The 20,090-nt window shown below is 38.3% G+C and overlaps 4 protein-coding genes across 17 annotated transcripts in view; 1 reads left to right on the forward strand and 3 right to left on the reverse strand.

Annotated features, from left to right (window-relative positions):
- LOC112464140 (protein Simiate-like) overlaps positions 1 to 870 on the reverse strand; it is a 2,011-nt gene extending 1,141 nt beyond the window's left edge. Inside the window, exon 1 of one of the 2 annotated variants that reach the window (XM_025030971.1) lies at positions 384 to 870. In XM_025030971.1, the coding sequence (XP_024886739.1) occupies positions 384 to 856 (473 nt within the window). In that variant the 5' untranslated portion in view covers positions 857 to 870. Of the gene's footprint in view, positions 1 to 6 lie in introns of those variants that run through there. The other variant, XM_025030970.1, reaches the window with a different exon arrangement.
- A 116-nt stretch (positions 871 to 986) lies between these two features.
- LOC112464141 (COX assembly mitochondrial protein 2 homolog) lies at positions 987 to 1,474 on the reverse strand. Its single transcript, XM_025030972.1, has 3 exons — positions 1,301 to 1,474; positions 1,165 to 1,236; positions 987 to 1,097 (listed from the first exon to the last, which is right to left on the reverse strand). The coding sequence occupies exons 1-3, from the start codon at positions 1,376 to 1,378 to the stop codon at positions 1,011 to 1,013; spliced, it is 237 nt and encodes a 78-aa protein (XP_024886740.1). The 5' UTR covers positions 1,379 to 1,474; the 3' UTR covers positions 987 to 1,010.
- Positions 1,475 to 2,232: 758 nt separating this feature from the next.
- On the forward strand, positions 2,233 to 14,613 carry LOC112464138 (cleavage and polyadenylation specificity factor subunit CG7185-like). Of its 13 annotated transcripts, none has more exons than XM_025030960.1 (13): positions 2,270 to 2,373; positions 3,901 to 3,969; positions 4,652 to 4,876; positions 5,187 to 5,414; positions 5,555 to 6,025; positions 7,427 to 7,586; positions 7,882 to 7,995; positions 8,437 to 8,717; positions 9,209 to 9,506; positions 10,080 to 10,332; positions 11,945 to 12,025; positions 12,278 to 12,333; positions 12,652 to 14,613. In XM_025030960.1, the coding sequence occupies exons 2-13, from the start codon at positions 3,967 to 3,969 to the stop codon at positions 12,873 to 12,875; spliced, it is 2,394 nt and encodes a 797-aa protein (XP_024886728.1). In that variant the 5' UTR covers positions 2,270 to 2,373; positions 3,901 to 3,966; the 3' UTR covers positions 12,876 to 14,613. The 13 variants fall into 13 exon arrangements, with proteins under 13 accessions (XP_024886734.1, XP_024886722.1, XP_024886723.1 ...); XM_025030959.1 differs by having other exon boundaries at positions 2,272 to 3,100; XM_025030958.1 differs by lacking the exon at positions 3,901 to 3,969 and adding an exon at positions 2,500 to 3,100 and having other exon boundaries at positions 2,274 to 2,373.
- A 1,522-nt stretch (positions 14,614 to 16,135) lies between these two features.
- Positions 16,136 to 20,084, reverse strand: LOC112464144 (Hermansky-Pudlak syndrome 5 protein homolog; the record flags this gene model as incomplete). Its single annotated transcript, XM_025030974.1, has 3 exons — positions 16,136 to 17,158; positions 17,550 to 17,667; positions 18,334 to 20,084. Coding segments are annotated over 3 exons (2,124 nt in total), but the record flags the coding sequence as incomplete, so codon positions are not given.
- Positions 20,085 to 20,090: the final 6 nt, after the last annotated feature.

The raw sequence follows: 20,090 nt of genomic DNA on the forward strand, positions 1-20,090 counted from the left end.
CATTGCTGTTATTAAATTGACCAAATCATTTCTCAGCAATAACAACCGTCAATAGATAAAATTTTCATTTATCACTACGTCACTTCTTTTCTCTTTCTTCAACAAGTTCAATATATTGTTCGTGAGTCAACAGAGATTGCTTTAAACTTTCCAAGAGTTTTATATTCGGCAATATTATAGCCAAATATCCACCTTTATGCGGTGGTCCCTTGAGAAGTTGCGGATCCTCTGACAACGCCTCGTTAACTTCCACCAACTTTCCTATCATACAGCACTTGATGACGTATGTTTGCCCGTCCAGGCACGATATGGTACAGACATTCGAGTTAGTCTGCAATGGTTGCGCGCCGTGTTTACCCTTGCCCGAGACTTTATTTAAGGATCTATCCAACTTGTCGCTGACCCTAAAGTCAACCTTCTCTATACCTTTGTTGCTTCGCAAAATCACATGACTAGGCGCCAAGGACAGCATGCAGATACGATTACTGTGAATCCATACGCACATGTCGTCTCCAGGCGATTGTACGTCCGTTTTGTAATAGGGGGTAAAATAGCGATCGGTAACCGTAGGAAAATATCCGTTATATTGCACCTCGTCTAACATGTCGGTAATATCCTCGTCGGGAGGAAACGTGAACGACTCGTCGTCGCTGTCGACGGTCGCCGAAGCCTCGTTATCGCTATCCACTGATCTCTCGTGCTCCTCCTGTTGAGAAATCTCTTTCGCATCAGAAATACCTTCGGCCACATTTTCCCGTACGTCGTCTTCTTCCTTCTGATCGCACGATCTCCTTTCGTCGTTCTCAGATTTCATTCGTTTGGTCTTCGGCCCGTCGGCCTCCGATATCAGATTCATGCTTAGCTCCAAGGTTCTGGATTAGCGAATGTATGTACAATTCCAGTCGTTCTGATCTGCCGTTGTCGCAGGCAACACAGCAATGGTACAAAAATCAATTCCAACAGTCCTTGGATAATCGAATTACTCGTTGAGAACTATTCGTGCGCGACGACTAATCGCTAGTTTCTTGCTGCGCCGGTTTCCCCGTCTCTAACCTCTTACGTCGGAGTTGCGCGCTTTCCGCCCTGCGAATCTCTCGCTGCAACAAACGGCGGGGCAAAAATCAGTTCAATTCGGTTTAATTCGCGCGAGATGACGGGACTCACTTGTTTCTTTATGCATTCGTGCATCTCCCGCTGGATGTGCTCGCAGTAGCCCAGAAACCTTCGGTACGGATGCTGCAAGTATGTACACAGAGTGGTTGAAAAAGGCACATGGCGAAACTCACGAGCGCGACATTACCTCATTCTCGCAGTCCTGAAATCGGTAAAATATCTCGTTACAGGCGGCATTGTGCGTGGCCAGCGATCTGTAATTCATATCTCTGCTTTGGCGAAAGGGGTCCTTTGCAAAACTACTCGTATTTCGTCATTACGCAACCGCGCGATAAACGCTGACTTGCCGGCAGACACCGACACAACCAAAAATTAAAGTTTTACTAATTGTACTATATTAAAGATCGACAATTTTATGAAAGTTACGTTATTCTTTTAATAAAAGTATGTTATTTGTTTTATTAATATTCTGTTAATTAAATTAGCAAGATTATTCTCAATTAATGCTGCTGTGTAGCTGTGTTAAAACTGATGCTTAGAATAATACAGTATATATGTCTGTCATTGTAGTATTTTTAAAAGCGTGTTTTATTTAGATTTTTGTCTTAATAATATTTAGCTAATTAGATCGTTTTTCACATCTATTTTTATACAGTTAATTTTTAATTCTTCTTCAGCCGGGTGTGCGCATCGCTAATTGGTCAATGTAGCATAGAACCTTCTGATTGGTTCATCCGGTGAAAAAACTCCAAGCTCCGATTGATATGAGTGGTTGTGATCAATTTAAACTGTTGTAAAAAAAAGTAATTAATCAGACTACGAACAAAACGGATTAAAATTAAACTTATTTAATTGATTGAACCGATTCGCAATTAATCCTTAATCTCTAAAGGCCGTATTACACTATGGGATTAATTTTGTTATCTCGATTACGGTTGGAGTAAGGCGCGTGTCGCGTACAGTGCCATGGAAACTCAGCCTAACGGTTGACGTTTGCGGGGACTGACCAATCAGCCGGCAAGCGGCTGCGCTCCGATTGGTCAATTCGCAAACTGCCAATCGAGACCGCCTTTACATTACGGATGGCGCTCTCGTCGCGCTTCCCCGGGAACCGATAATACTCGCGACTGACGACGCTTGGCCGGCTTGGCGCCTTCTGCCGTATCGCGGCTCGCAGCTGCAGTGAGCGTCGGTGTACGTAAAATGGCGGACGGTGACATTGATTTGTACGCCGACGATCTCGAGCAAGATTTCGCGCAGGTAATTCGCATTTCTCTTTGATAGCAATTAAAAGTACAGGACCGCGTTCTTTCTTTCTCTCTCTCTCTCTTCCCGTTCGATCGGAAGGAAATGAAGGAACGAGCCGCGCTCTGACACTGTTCACAGTTCACACGCTTCGACGATCGCGACGCGCCATATCGTGCCGCGCCGCAACTGTGTGAGAGCGAACGAGCGAACTGAGCGATCATCGTTCGGCGTCGATTCCGCGCGCGGCCCGAGACCGCGGCTGAAGTGTGTCGGCGTCATGGTGGACGGGCGACCGTCGCTAACGATCGGCTCGCGTCGCTGATCTCCCTCATCGTGAACATTTTACTGTGTGCCGTCCCTCCTCCCCCCGCGCGCACGTCCGGCACGTCGCTCGAGCCGGCGGCGGGCGACTACTCCGAGGAACCGGAGGAACGAACGCCGAGCGGCCGCGTGCGCGCGCCCGCGCGCGCGAACGCGAACGAGCGTACGAAACCTACTGCGAACGGAACGAACGAGCGAATTAGTTGTAGCGAGCACGCATATACAAAGACGAGAGAGCTTCACTCCAAGAGTGTTACCTCCTTCTTGTTGCCGCGCAGTTGACCGATCCCGCCTGTCTAGCTAGTGCCTGCCTGCTGCCGTCGATCGCGCGCGTACCCGTGTACCCGTTCCCCGGAGCTAAGCGCTAAAACAGTAATACGGGTTCGCAACAGGAATCGACCGCAAAATGGTGCTAGCGGTAAGGCGAATATCGTGTTGTTAACTCTTTCACTCTTTCGTTCCTTTCTCCCCCCCCCCTTTACCCCTTTTTTCTGACCTTCTCCCTCTCTCGCCATCCCCCTACGCCCGCTTCCCCCTTGACTCTTATGATTTTCAACCCCTCACACGCGGCACGCATATATCCTCCCTCACATGCAAACACACACGCACACACCCACACACATATGTACATAGACGTTGCAGCGTATCGCACTGCATGCACGATTACATTTTCTCTTTGCATTCTCTCTTTTATTGATTTTCCATTTCCTATTTTCGAATGTCTTTTTCTCTCTTGTGAAAAAAAAAAGCGCGGCTGCTTAGAATATCGCGGCAGGGATTGAAACCGATTGTAATTTAATTTTTTTTATGCTCAGAATCTGGGATCCCGAGAGATTGGATCTTTAATCGGTCCTTTTCACGCGAGATAATGTTTGCATACAACTTTTGTGTGTGAGAAAAAATTCAAGTGGCGACAGTCGGCGACGAACTACAGTTGAACGTACTTGTAACTGTACTTACTTCTTTTTGGAAAAGTGTTTATTACATTTTTTACATTCCAGATAAAGTATAAATGTAGCTGCATTTTGCTAAAGCGAGGAGACGCAAGGAATAATTAAAAAACGAAATAGCACATGTCGCATATATATGTATAAAAACGTAGATCCTTGCACGTCTGTGGTATCAATAGTCTGAAATTGAAATTGAAATTACAGTGGGTTCAATCTCTGCTTTATCCTCACAATGCAAAAAGTCTGTATATCTGCATATCTGTTACAGTCGAAGTGTACGATTGGTTGATCGGTTGAACCACAAGGTGCGCAGGAAGTCGCGTGTAATAAGAAAATGGTACATCTAAACGTTTCTTTACATATTGATGTAATTTATTTTCATAAATTAGTTTATAATGCTGGGCTCTCGCAGGGGCTGTCTTGAGATCACGTTGTTATGTTGAGCGTTATTCCTCGATCTTGAAAAAAAATCCAGTTTTTCAAATTTGTGAACCACTTTAAACATGGATTGCCTTTGTTAAACCTTTTCGCGGCTCCCGTTCGTGATACTTGATGCTCAGATAACAAACTGGACTCAATGCGTTCCTGTAAATTTGATGGCACTTTTCTTTTTATTTTCAAAGAAAGATTTTTTTTAATCAGAGATTTTATTAAGCTTCTTTCGGTCAAACATAAGTTACACAGCTTTAACAATGACCATGATAAAGAAATAGCATTAGACTAAAGTAATAAAGTATTTTGTCTGGTGTTGCATTCTCTGACCTCTGAATATTTTGTACAATTATTTTGCACTTTGACTGTAACATATTCAGTACGAGTTCAGTGCGTGTTTTAAATAAAAATTACAAAATTCTACCATGGAACATTTGCATATAACATTTGTCGATTAATCTGCCTCTCATCTAAAATACAATGGAGATTACTATTAATATCACTAACATCGCGCGTTTCTTCCAACGTAAAATAAGTGTTTTGTTATACGTTTCTTTATATAATGCTCGCCTACGCATCTGTTTCAGGACGAATTCGCGGGTGATGGCGTTGATCTTTACGACGACGTGATTGCCGCTCCAGCAGGTGGCAATGGCGGCGTCTCTTCCGGAAATACCGGAGAGGGTGGTGGCGATACCACGTCCCCGAATGAGGAAACTAATGGGAACGCGCCTTATCACCAACTTGGCAATAATATACAGCCGAATCAAATTGGAAGACGACATCAGTTATACGTTGGCAACTTGACATGGGTATATACATGTGCACAGAATTAATTCTAACGTTTTAAAGATTTCTTCTTTTCCTACCACTCTTCTCGACAGTGGAATCGTTTACTTTCAATGTATAAATTAAAATATTATCATATACATTCCAGACAAAGAGACTACATTCCATAAACTAATATTTCTTAAACTTTAATATGATATATATTTCCTTCTGCTTTCTATATTTATGATTTTGCAATATGGATAAATCATATTCTTTTTTAGTAGAAAACTTTAAATTTTACTGTTCTTTTTGCACTGAAAATTATTCAATAACAATAAATTTTATTTTTAGTGGACAAGTGACCAAGATATAACCGATGCTGTTCAAAGCATTGGGGTGTCTGACTTTGTGGAAGTAAAGTTCTTTGAGAACCGTGCCAATGGCCAATCCAAAGGTTTCTGTGTGATATCCTTGGGCTCAGAGCAGAGCATGAGAATATGCATGGAGAGGCTGCCTAAAAAGGAGTTGCATGGGCAAAATCCCGTAGTAACTTTTCCTACTAAACAGGCTCTCAATCAAGTATGTATTATTATGCGTTGTGACAAAAAGATGGTATATAAATTAATTTCGCAGTGTACACAAATAGTACGCTACGATATTCACATTAACGGGTACACGTGAAACTTATACACAACAATCTATTTTTTATGTGTTCTCAGTTTGAGTCGCAGTGTAAGACGCGACCTGCTCCGGCTCCGCAGCAGAGTCAGAGCCAACGTCCTCATAACCCACATCAACATCAGCCCCCAATGCCACCTCATCAACAGCATCCCCAACACCCTCAACATCCGCAACATTCGCAACAAAATCACGGTCCTAGAATGATGATGGGTCCTCCACAAGTAAGGCCGCAAAGAATGCCGCCACCCGGAATGGGTCCACCAGGGCCCGGTGGACCAGGTCAGCAAGGTCCGCCACGTATGCATGGTCCGCCGTTAGGACCAGGCCCAGGACCGCATCATCCGTTGCCTGGTCATCCTAATCAAGGCCCGCCACCTGGCTATCAGCAGGGACCGTGGAACGGACCGCGTCCAAATGGTCCTCCGGGACCGCCTCGAGGACCTAGTGGAGGTCCACCTCAACAAGGGCCACCTGGACCAGGTCCCGGTCAGCATAGACCCCCTGGAATGGTATGTACGAACAGATTTTTCTGTTTCTTTAACAGACAAAATATACTTTCAACCGTATTGGACTATATTTTCGTATCCATTTAGCGTTATGTTTAGCGCTAAATGCGATTAAATTTGAAATTTATTATTTATGACAAGATTTGTACGCCCTGAATTTTATTCATAGCTAACGTCTTGAAGCACATGCACTACAACCGCAAAAAAAGAATATAAATGTAACAAAATATAAATAAATTTTATTTCTTTTTGAACAATTGGTTAGATTATAGGGTACTATCTTAATAACAAAAATATATTTTGAAGACATGAAATAAGTTAAGAATTATGAACTTAAATATGTTAAAACATAATTACGTAAGATTGATCACACGGAGAAATTTGCGTTGTACGATAGTATTTACGACTTTAACGATCGCTTTTGAAATCGTTATATAGTATTGTTTTAGAAGTTTCCATGAGGAGGGGGGGTGTATTATAATCTTAAATGTATTCTTAAACTGCGCAGAATCTAATTACTAATAAATACATTCAAAACATGTTTTAATAATTATTTTAATAAAGTAATCACATATAAAGTTTGCGAGATGAATTTGTAAAGAGATATCTGCACAGTTTCTAAACAGAATCGTTTAGTGCATGCCTACTGTAAATAATCATAGTACAGGCTTAAATATGTTTTGCACTTTCATGTCTTACGCGTAGAGTTGCGCTAGAGACCTTTCAGAAGCCAGTTACCATATGCCACAGGTAACCGATAATGAGGTTTTTTTTTCAATTCTATTTTTCGAAACCGTTTCGTGTCTAATTATTTTCTTCACATTATTCGAATTCAAAGAAATGCAATTTTAAAAATTAGATTTTTTTTATAAATAACTGGCTATTTAGAAGATAAAATAACTATTAAAAAATAATAATAATTTGTGCAACATTACGCAGAAAAAATAATGTAAATATATCAATTTTCTTAAATTGAGTTTGGACTAGCTAGATGGGGTTTATATTTTATTAATGCATTAAATATTACCACATAATGTGCGTCATCTACAATACACATATGCTACAAATTTAATAGAGGTTATTGACAATATGTTACAACATGATATTACGCTTTTAGAAAAATATAGATCCATGTTAGACATTATATAATACCCAATAATATTCAATAAAACTATATAAACACAAATTTTTAAGAGAATATTGAAATGCTCTTTTGTCATTGTACTTTAGTAGATATGTATTAACGATTATATTTTTTATACATATACAAATTTTACAAAATATCAATTTTATAAAATATGCTAACGTTCAAATTTCTTATAAACTCGTCCCTTGTCCTCTAATTATAAAATTATTTGTTTCTTTCGTGAAGCAAGACAATAATTATCTATGTAATTATGATAGAGTGAAATAGAACCTTCATCTGTCTTCATTCAGCAATTTCACGGTGGTCCACCCGGGCCTCCTGGTCAAGGACCTCCACGTGGGCCTCCTGGACATCCTGGTGGACCTCCAGGGGATCCCAGAGGTGCGCAGCCTCGTCCTGAATGGAATAGACCACCAGGTTCGTACTCAGACCGATTTTCGCTGTTCTCCCAAAACCTTCATGTTTACCTTTGTAAAATGTCGTTTATAATTCAAAACTTTTATGATTTATTACTCCTCTGAAACATCTTGAATGCTTTCGTATCACCTTTTCTGCATGACGGAGTAAACGGTAGATAGAAACAACGAAGATGGTGGGAACTTGCGAACAAAAATCGTGTTGAAATAGTAGTAGTAGTAGTAGTGTACTATGTCATTTCAATTTGCTAACAACAAATTGGTATTACTGATGCCATTGTTCAATATGTGCATAGGAATGCATCATGGGCCTCAGGGACCACCAGGTTTCCCTCAACATCAACATATGCAAGGGCCGCAGCCTGGCCAAGGCCCACCACAGAGAGGACCTCCTCCAGGTTCTATGGGTGGTGAGAGACTTAGAATGCTCGTTCATTGTTACAAATTTTAATCGTTCACTACACCGCGAGATGCATGATATTGAGGGAAATTGATCTGGCAGAAGCATTGAGGTGCAAGGTGTTTCAAAGGATCATTTCATAATTGAAAATTATCAAAAATCGTGTAATTGTTCACATTGAACTTAACGACTTTTAAAATATCATCCATAAATACCACTGTATATTTATTGCACCGAATATTGTTAAATATTACTATTTATTATTAAAATATTCAATATACATAATGGGAGAAAGTACATCAACGATTTATTTCAAGACATAATTCGATTTTGAAATAGGATTTACTTCCATTATCCGTCCTCGTTCTCATGTATTTATAGTCACGATACGTTCATCATTTATATCTGGCAAATGAAAAATGTCTTAGATATTAATCAAGTACATTGTTAGGTCCAGGCGGGCCGCCTCCGGGACACGGTGGGCCACCACAAGGTCCTCCTCAGGGACCACCGGGTGGCCCTGCACCCCATGTCAATCCCGCATTCTTTCCGCAAGGACCACCTCATCAACATCCCGGTCAACATCCACCGGGACCTCCTGGTCCGCCTCATGGCCCACCACATGGGCCGCCTCACGGTCCTCCTCATGGTCCACCTCATGGCCCACCTCATGGACAATCACACGGACCGCCACATGTACCACCACACGGTTATGGCCCACCAAGTGCACAAGTATTATCTTATTATCACGTCTACGTATTTTAACCAAAATATTAAACCAATTAATACAATAGATAATTCGTATGTAATATGAGTTAAATTTCAATAGTCATGTTTTGATAGTTACTACCTCGAACAACTTCTCTGCAACATAATTTATCTATATTACCACCAAAACAAAAGGAAAGGACTTTATTGCTCTTATTATCAATCGTAAAGAAAACATTGAGGCGTTACATGAAATATTACTCATTTTCAGAATTATAATTAAAAAACAATTATAATTATAGTTGTGAATACAACACGGTCTATTCAAATAAATTCGCTTACGGTATTAATGTTTTGTAAACATTTGGCATCAGCAGGTAGAAGCAACTTTATAGATATGCTCATTGTAGAATCGAAATTCTATAATATATAGATAATAATATCTACAAAGTGCATAATATCTCAATGCAAATAGATTTAATAACAATTTTCTATATAATTTTTGTAACTTATAGGCTCCTTATGGAGCACCTGGGCCTGATCATCGCCCGGAAGGTCCACCGCCGCTCACTGAGCAAGAATTTGAGGAAATAATGGGCCGTAATCGTACAGTGTCGTCGTCCGCAATCGCACGAGCGGTATCTGACGCCGCGGCAGGCGAATATGCAAGTGCCATAGAGACCTTGGTGACTGCTATCTCGCTGATAAAACAGTCCAAGGTAGCCGCAGACGACAGATGCAAGATCTTGATCAGTTCTCTTCAAGATACCCTACGCGGTGTTGAAACGAAGAGCTATGGGTCCGGACGTAGAGGTGAGTTAAATATATCTGCGTGTAGTGTAACTCATAATCCATAAAATTCTGCCGTTAAAAAGTGGTAGAATTTATAGTTTGGGATTACGAGTCGTTGTAGTGCTGTGATATGATTGAGAGGAGCACGGGAATGTAGGGTAATGAGATGATGATATTGAATGAGATGTGTCCCCAAAAATTTCGCGATTGTACGAGTCAGTGACTCTACGAATATGCGCCCGATTCGGCTCGTGGTAATGAGGGCAATGGATATTTTCCTGGAATTTATTTATAAATTTAGTTAGCACGGCCAGGCGCTAGCGAGAAACGCGTTTGTCCGGCTAATTAGTGTAGTGCCGTTTTGGTAGGGGCACACGCGCGCGTCACAAACTTTGAAAATTTTCGCGCGTCACAAACTTTGAAAATTTTCGCATTAGAAGAAGAAAGAACAAATATAGTCCATAGAATTAATGATCGTTTACATTTTAAGATATTAAGTCATAAAAGTCTTTTCTCTGCGCAAATATGTTATTTTAACTTTGTCTTAAAACTTAGTCATGCTGTCCATCTCACAGATAACGAATTTTCTTACAGAGCGTTCACGTTCGCGTGACAGAGAGCGCAGTCATAGGAGACGACGCGAGCGGTCCAGAAGTCGGGACCGTGAATATCGTGAACGTAGCAGAGACCGCGAGCGGGATCGTGATCGCGAGAGAGAACGGGATCGTGATAGGGACAGGGAACGTTATTACAGCGAGCCATATCCGAGAGAACGTTCCCGCAGCAGAGAAAGAGAGCGTGAACGTGAAAGAGATCGTGAATATAGAGAGCGAAGCAGAGAAGAAAGGTAAGCCAAATGATCTCACCAGACTAATCCCGGCTAAGGACCCGGGAAACATAGATACCATCCGTGGGCCTCCCCACGCCTTGCCCAGACCGGGCTAAAAACTAATTTGTGGCGAATGGGTAACACCACCCCCATCCGCCACCCGCCCCCTCCGAGGGTGCTGCAAGCACAAGGATTTTACATTAACCCTGGTACCATATATCAAAAAGAACGTAAAAAGAAGTAGATAGTGCAGTAAAGATTAAATAACACATTAGAAGAATACTTTCAATTCGCTTTTAATTTTTCTCATATAATTATAATTTTAATTAATAGTCCGTGTACATGATTACAGGGTTTCATGTTTCTGAGTGATATTAAAATATGCTGATTGCCTTTATTACGCATTGCTCGCAAGCTATATTTTATCCAGTAGTCAGCATTTTTCGTCGCTGTTCACTGATTTAAAATATCCTTATAAAATATAGCGAGATACCGCGTTAAAGAAGATATAGGTACACACTATATATTCGCGAGTCTTAAAATTATTATAAATTGTGATGAACAACTAAAAGATCATAAGCAGCCGCGTGTAACTGAATCTTACATTTAACTGTGCGTCTTGCTTGTTCCACGCGTGCTTATAAAAGGTCACGTTTTGCTTGTATACGTGAGAAAACAAAAAAGAGAATACAATCTTTTTTTACACAACGTGAATGCACGTAAGAGAGTAGCGAGTTATAAACAAATTAAGAAAGTACATAAAAATTTTCATGTTTCTATTTACATATTATCATATTTTACATTGAGATACTTTTTTAGGAGTCATTTTATTACGTTTAATTTTCGCGCAAGTATACTTGAAATATAGCACCATAAAGATGCTATTCCCATACATAATACAAATGATATACAACTAATAAAAATATATTAACGTTTTACTTGAATAAAATTATTAAATTTTTACTTTTTCACGAACAGTTTGTAATCTTTATGTCGTCCTATACTTCATAGTATACTTCGGTAATAGAAACGGTTAATAATGCTGCAATTTATAGTTTATAAATAACATAATTAATATAAAATAAATATACTAATTCTTGTATCAAATACACTATTTAAAGTACTGTATATATTGTCTATATACTATTATGTAAGAAAAACATGGACACAATGAGATCTTATACATTAATGAATAACTTAAAAATGCTTGATTATAATCATACTCGAAAAAATTATTAGCAGGATATGCAATCAGAAAAAATTGCAATGTAACATTGATTGCGATATAGACATGATTTGACAACTCGAGAGCTAATTTTACTCATGATTTATAAATTGCGGCTATCGCTATAAATACGCGCGCACTATAATTAAATATAAGATAAACATAGTATTGACTTTTTTGTGGTATGATTAGTGTATGTAATATATTTGTGTATATTTTTGTATGTAATTATTATGTAATTTATAAAATAGCGTAAACCTCTCGCAAGACATGTCTCTCTCGTTGATATTGAAACAACGATCCGAGCTATCGTCTTTTTTAGGATAATTTTTGCTTTTAATGAAATGTACTAAGCCTGGTTAATAGTACATAAACCGTCATAACAGAATATCCATTTTCCATTAGTACAACACGTCAGTCTGCCAGGCCAAGAGTAAAAGAGGAACCGCCAGAGACGGCGCCCGTCTCGTCTTCCAAGGCGACTAGGTAATTGACTTTTTTTCATTACGGCGATTGCATGTAGACTTAAATGAACGTTAAGTAAACGACGAAATGACGATAAGAAATGTCACGTGTTCATATTGCGCGGGCAAATAGATTCATGCCCTTTCCTTCATTTTTCATTTTGGACACTTTCGGAGAGAAAAAAAACACATATACGTAGGATAATGAAGTAAAAAAAGCTTTAATAATGATTAACATAATCGGAAAGACAGAAAATTGTTGTTCGATTAATAGATCCTCTATTGCTGGACTTGTAAGGAAGAAATCAAGGAGAAACGTATTATCTTTAGGTATTTATATTGCCGTTGTAAAAATTACGAAATCACGTGTTTGTTATCGTTATAATTGCATAATCATGTCTCTATACTTGTTGCGTGCCGATTTATTTTATGTTTATGCGCTTTCGTGAACAAAATACATCGGTTAGCAGAATTATTGAAGGAAATAGAGTGAGAGAGACAAAGAGAGCAGTACATATTTTTCATCGTTCCTTTTGTATTCGTGAATAACACGAGATTAACGTTTTATAGTAAAGTGGACTCGTAGATATGACGAAAGTATGCAAAGCAGCATTAAAATAAGATAATTGGCTGACGTAACTTGTGTAGGTATTATGACGATCGCTACAGAGAACGCGAGCGAGATCGAGAACGAGAATCGAGCCGGAGACCATCCGAGCGGGAACGGGAACCGGAACGGGAACGTGAACGTGAACGAGAACGGGATCGTCGGGATGAACGTGGAGACTCCTCGCATCGCTCAAGACACTAAAACAAAAGGAAAGAAAGAAGCACTGAAGACGATGCGAGCAAGGCATGTCAACATGACATAGGATCGATGATGAAGCAGTAAATGCAACAACATACACACTCACACACTGCGATCCTCGTCTTTTAATTCTCTTGAAGTATAAAGTATATTACGAACATTTTTGACATCCAAAGATTTATTCATGATTATTAATGACACGCGGCATTATCGAGGAACATTGTAGGATACACGGTAAAAGGGTAATTTCGAGATTTGCTTAACGAATAGTATGAAGATTTAATAGACTCCACATAGAATTCTGAACGTTATTGTCTTGTTTCGAAATAACCGAACTCAAGTTTTCGGTATAGAGTTGCCGTGAAATCTCTTCATTAATCGCGGAGTCCTTTTGTCTTACGTATGTATTAATATTATAATGTACTACATGTATACACATATACATATATCCACTGTAACTGTGTTATGATTAAGGAAATATTCATTTAGTCAGAGAGAGGGTTTGTAAACGAATAGTTATCGCGTATGAGTGTCGAAGGGAAGGTAAGAAGGAAAAAAAAAGACATCTTGATTCGAGATCGTCCGAGATATGATTCGCAGTGACAAGAAACAGAACGAGAGCAAGATGCGTCAAGAACAAGAGAAGGAAGAACGAAGATATCTACGCGAGAAAACCATCAGCCTCCTTCTGCACGGACGATTCAAGATTGTATCTTAACGTAATACATATATACGCTTTCAAAAAAAAAAAAAAATATAAATGCTAAACATGTCTTTACTTTATTCATCTGTACACACAAATTCCTGATAATAAGAAAAAGAGAGAGCTATGTTTTTGTTTCTGCGATTTTACGAGTTCCCGAGTTCACAAGTTTCTCGAAAAGCTGGATTGTTATGTGTAAAAATATGTATTAATTCTCTGATGCGTGTTATCTATGAGATTCATGAAACCTTTCACAAGATTATTAAAAAAAAAAAAACTACGCACATCCGAGAATTAATTATGGCGAAAAGGGAAATATTCTGTCAGTAAATGAGGTGAATATGAATTAATTATATACGATTCGCTTTTCGAAGAAATGAAAATATTGAGAATGGAGTACGTTTTATAATAAGAAATTAGGAATAAATGTGCTAATATTATGTTTGTGAGCTATAGAGATTGTTATTTCATGTATCTTCTACAAAAATCTACACCATAATTGTTGTTAATTCCATTATTGTTCTTAATAATAATAAGTTTTATGAAGCATATTATGAAAATATTGTTATTTTACATTAATAATATTTTCATAATACCAGAAATTTATACAAATTTCTCAAAGGATATTTTAGAATATGTCTCACAAAACATTATATGATCCAATTATTCCTATACAACATTAATAAACTCCTGATCTTTTGTGTTGTATACTGTAAGACTAACAATAAGTGCACATTACCTCGAGAGAAAGAGAGCTGTTGTTACCCAACAGAGCTCGGAAAACCGCAACCGTTCCGCCGACGTACTATAAGTCACCGTTGCGATTATTTGTCATATACTTTTGATTTCACGTAGCATTTTTGTTTGCGTAATAGAGTTGGTACGCTCTCGTTCGAGAGCGGCGCGAGTAAAAAGTTGCCTGGGAGAAATATGTATGGAACGGTAATGGGTAAGTGCAACAACCGAATGCAACTCTATACACATTTAATTATACTTAATTTTAAGCGTATTATTTTTGCGTACAACACGAAACGGATATGCATTTTTTGCATATCCGTTTGCAAAAAACAACTTTTATTTATTTCCATGATATTCTCTTTAAAAAAAAAAAGACAAGACGTATTTGTAAACGATTTGATGTAGAAACGTAACTTGATATTTTGCAGACTATATTAACATGTTGTCCACTGTGCACCTGTTACTTAGTAATCTCGACAAGGAGTGCAACATTTTCTTTTTATTTTATTCGTAATTTATCTATCTATCATATACACAAATTGTTGAAATAATTTGATATTATGTATATTCAAAGTATTAGAACAATTGCACAGCGGAGAGCAACGTATGAAGACCTTCTATACAAAGTACTTCCTCTTTATATGATTCGATCTCGTCGTAACTGTCATAATTAACAAAATAATTATCGGGGGAAAATGTATCAATAATATTATAAGCTTTTCTTAGAAGATCCGTAATTTATACTTATTTTATTTATAATTTTATGTCGTTTATTTCGATATGTATATATTTTAACATATATATCCGTGTAAGTTGTCTGAGTCTTCAAATATTTCTCGTGCATTACACGGTATATAAAGTTTTAAATAAAATTTTATCCCAAATTCTAATAATTACGGTTCATCTAAAGTGGGCTTTATTAGAAATATTTGTCAATGTATACGTTTTCTCTATCATCAACATTTAAAGCACAATGCTTTTATTTTATGAAAACTGTAGGACATGATCAATAGCAATTATTGATATAATTGATCTAAAATGCTAAAAATGTCAAGCGCTGCGATCTCAATCTGCAAGAATGGAAGCATAAAACAAACAACCTGCCTATTTGAAAGGAAATTTTCTGCTTCCAAATTGTATTATAAAATTTATTAGAAACATGGAGATACGATATTGATATCTTGTGATTTATTGTAAAATGAAGTGTCTTCTCCGCGATTGTGCAAAGACAGGCACTTGCGTTTGATGCAAGCTTCGCAAGTTACGATATTCACTAAAAGAAAACCTGAAACGTCCATTTATGAATAACTAAATGTACAGTCATGACTCAAATACTTTGCTCAAAACTTCATAATGCTCAAATCATGTTATGTTGTAGCTAAAAATTATATATATATTATATATATATACATACGAATATATATATTGGTAGGAAATTTTTGACATTTTGCTGACTTTTTTATACTTTTTTAAATAATTATATATATACATATATACAAAAGGATTATGTAGATAAATTATGTAAAGAGCTAAGTATAACAAAGATTATCTAGTCACATTGCGATAGAAACGTCACAAAGTAAAGTTTTGTACATTTTATTGCTATTTGAACTGTGATACCGATATACACTCCATGCAAAAAAGTCTCTTATTAAATATTTTTCTAAACTTAATAATTCCATACGATAATAAGCTTTTTGTTTTGCTTTTATATCAAAGGAATAATGTTCGGTGCTATTGCATTACGGTACACAACGTGTTTATAGAAATAATGATGGAAATCGTCACAAGATTTGCGTGAACAACTTTTATATGGATTTATTTAAGAATATACACATATCGATATTTAATATAAAGATCTTGCTGTAAGTCAGACCTGACGCTACTAAAGTATATATGCAATATATTACAATAATGTCAATATATAAATTATGTTAAATCTTGATTTAATGTATCGCGAACGATCTGGATGTTGAGTTTTTTTTTTTTACTAAAGATCAGCCTGCAAAATCATAGCAAGAATTATAAATGCCGAATGTGTATAATAGGCCACGCACACGAAGTTATATTTACACGTTGTATGCGTGTAATTGTAATATGTATTTCGATAACGTCAAATAAGGTAAGTGATAAGACAAATAATGTAATATTCATGTAAATCTAGATGTACACTTTTCCTTTTCCCGATCTCTTGCAAGAAGAACTTAATAATGCGGCGTCAGGGATCGTGCGAGAATATTTTATTTACTGTATATGCATGTCTAATAACTCTATATACGAGAAGACTATGATCAGTCGTTGCAGTTGTGATTATTGATAATATTACAATTATAACGATATAAAAATGGTACATTTCGAACAAAAGTAGTCAATTTGAAAAATGCGTGGCTCTGTCGAGACGATATGATAATGTTTGTATTATATAGCGATTTTGTTCCGTCTTACGGTTTACGATGTCCTTCTGTACTGTCCAACTTGCAACTGTGATAACGAATGTACCGAGATAATAAATCCAAATATTTGCGATAGAAAAAAAATCTACTAGATAGGTAATAAATAATAGATTCAAGTACGTTTGAAGAGAGCTTTATTTTAAGAGAAATGTATAGAGTACGTGTTACTTTGTTTTATTTGACTCTTATTTACAATATTTACTGATGAAGATTGCATCTAGTGAGCTTTCTTTCTATCATACAGTTTACATGGTAGGCGTGCCCGCAACGGAAGATCGCGATTCCATTGTCACCTAGCAAAATTGGCGTCTGTAAAGACAACGTGCAGCCTGGGCACGTCAATGATTTAATCTTATGACGCATACCCCAATGATGAGCGCCTGTCCCGAACACATTTTTATCTATTGGTCGCCTTAAATCTTTCTCGAGAGCTTTCGCCAGCTGTTCGCCTATCTGCGACAATGAAAATAATATTTAATATCTTAATTAATATTTACTATCTTTATAGTCCTACTCTCAGAGAGGGAAGGGAGGATCTTTAAATTGCTTAAGAATCAACTTGATTTTCTAATTGTTAACTATTGGTCGTAGAAAGATCTTGGTTTCTCTTATTTGAAATTATTCGATTGCAAGAAGTCAATGTGAAAGTTATAGCGCGTTTTCTATTAGCAATCTTCTTAACAAAAAGATTTTAAAGGAAAATAAGCTGAACGAGTTGTATTGATTCATTCTATATGTATATCTAGACAACATATAAATCTGGAAGATATCTAATATCTTTCCAAGTCTTCAAATTGATGTTGTTTAGATACTTCGTTATTTTTAGAAATAGTAGTGAGATTACCTGTGGCGAGCAAATTGTACCATATTCCGATGATAATTGATTAGTTTTACTGAAATCGATTGACTTCTTCAAGCCTCGGCGATGCAGCATTTTTGTAAATATGATCGACTGGAATATGCTACAATAAAAATAATATATTAGTACTTATCAATACTTATTGTTAGCCGCAAAACTTTTAGCCGAGATTAATTAAATTTCTTTATGTATACAGAACACTTTTAATCATAATCGTATATTATTTTAATTAAATAAATTACTTATAAATTTTATTTTGATTTAGCTATTATTTAATCTTATCTTTATATTCTTATCTTTATTCTTATTTTTATTTTCTGTATTTATATTTTAGAGTTTTTACATTTATTTTTATAACATTATCGATTGTTAGCAAACAGGCCAAGGACGCTGTAATTTTATATAGCGTTGCATTCTATATTCTTCTACAATTTATAGAATGATGAACAGAAAATGAGTAATCTTGTTAATATTGATGGCAATATAAGAGTTCTATTAATAATAAAAAAATATCGAATATTATACTCGTCGAAAAAACTCTTCTCTTTAAATTTTTAAAAATGTTTATGACAAATTTTAATGTTGCAAAGAAAAATTAATGTAATTCTGTAATACTGAACGTTAGACAATATTTATATTACTTCTTAATTATCAATGAAATTCTTATTAACTTTCGCTGTAAGATCTGTATATATCATACTACTTTGTCATCATTCTGTAAAAGAAAGAATACAGATCGATCTTCTCTATCTTGAAGATTTTTCAATACCTTCTGTCCAAATCAATGTCCGGTATCATGCTCTCGAGCTTAATCAGAAACGCCGTAGCCTCGTCCGGTCCCTCTCTACTCATGATCTCTCTGGCAATCCCGCTCCAATCTATCAGCACGTCATAATCGGGCTTCCTCGCCAAAGGCATCGCGCAGAACAGGCAAGTGCCGTCCTGGATCTCGCTCAGGCACATGGCCACGCAACTCCACTGTTGCTCATTTAGCGCCGGCAGAAGAAACGACAGCACAACATTGTCCCTGGTCTGAAGGCACTGTCTCAACAGGTCGTCCAGCGCGCTACGTCGCTCGACGCGGATGGACAGGTACACGCGCCACATGTAAGGTACCTTGTCGCAAATATTGCTACATTCTTTCGGCAGTTCGTCAGCGTATCTCTTAATCAAGGACTCGCCGACCGCTAGGAACTTGGGCTCCACGGTCTTGTCCATCGGGTAGGGATAACCGCAGCTGCACCTGGCATAAGTCGGCGCGTTGATCTCGATGAAGGCTCTCGCGAAATGCCGCACGACGTAATCGTTGGCGATGGAGTCGATCGACTGCACGAAAGCATTTTCCAGAAACACGTTGTAGTAATGCAATTCCGCGGCGCGAGTAACTTCATAGATGAAAGTCTGAAGCCCGGGCGAGTCTCGGTAGGAGTCTTTGACAGTTCTCATCCTCTTATCCGTCTCCAAGATAATTTCCTCGATTTCCTTCTCCGACATACCGGGTCTGATGCTGTTCGCCAGATCGTAAATCGAGCGTAAATCGGACTGCACCCTGTGCGTGACGTTTTCCTGAAAATCCGCTCTTCGTTGACCGTCATCTTTGATATCTAACACTTCCCCGTCGTAATTCCCCGAATCAAGTACGTCCTCCGAAGCTGTCCCGAGCGTATCTCCCCGTGCGAGATCTTCCTGATCTGTCCCAGATTGTATTTGCATCTCGGACGAATCATCGCTGGAGATCTCGGGAGACTGCGACGAAGACGTCGTTTCACAGCCGTAGGTTCTTTTATCCGCGAATCTACCGTTCTCCGAGTGCACGACTACGATCCCAGAGTCCAATTTGGCCGGTCTATTATTACCGCCGGCTTGTAGCAGCGTTATTAATGGTCGCAGCAACGCTTTCTCGTCTCGCGGTAGATCCTTCACTTCGAACATCTCGACAATATCCTTAGTGCCGATGGCGTTCAGTAGTTGCGATTTATATACAAAACACGCGTTCAGACACTCGCTAAATTGCTCGCGGCAATAGAGCCGCAGTAACAGGCTGTCGAGTGTCGTTAATGCTACACAATGAAATTCGCTATCACAGGTCATCAAGTAAATTCGATCGTCCACGATCGCCGTCATGCTGATATTCGTGTACTCGTTGCTCCACAACAGCACGCTCGCGTTCGCGGGATCGATAACGTACAGGCCGCTAGTCGTATAGGAAAATAAATACTTGCGTGCGAGTACAAACAGGTGCGAGAAGTTAACAGACTGCGGCGGCCACTCGCGTTCCGTCTCCTCCTCCTGACTAGATTCTAAGGTACTATCCGATCGAAATATTGCTATAGGCGGAATCGCCAGAGCCTCTTTGAACTGATGCGTCTTCACGACGACCCCGTCGGCCGACACCTCCCACAATCTCGAGCCGGGTCGAGCGCAAAATATCTTCGAGTGATTCTCGCCCAGGATATTGCTATCGTTATCGGAGATCAAGTTGAACGCGCCCCGCGCGTCATTGATGTTTTTCTCCTCCCTCTGTGT

This window comes from Temnothorax curvispinosus, unplaced genomic scaffold (assembly GCF_003070985.1).
Source record: "Temnothorax curvispinosus isolate PA1 unplaced genomic scaffold, ASM307098v1 QBEX01013983.1, whole genome shotgun sequence".
NCBI classification, from domain to species: Eukaryota; Metazoa; Arthropoda; class Insecta; order Hymenoptera; family Formicidae; genus Temnothorax; species Temnothorax curvispinosus.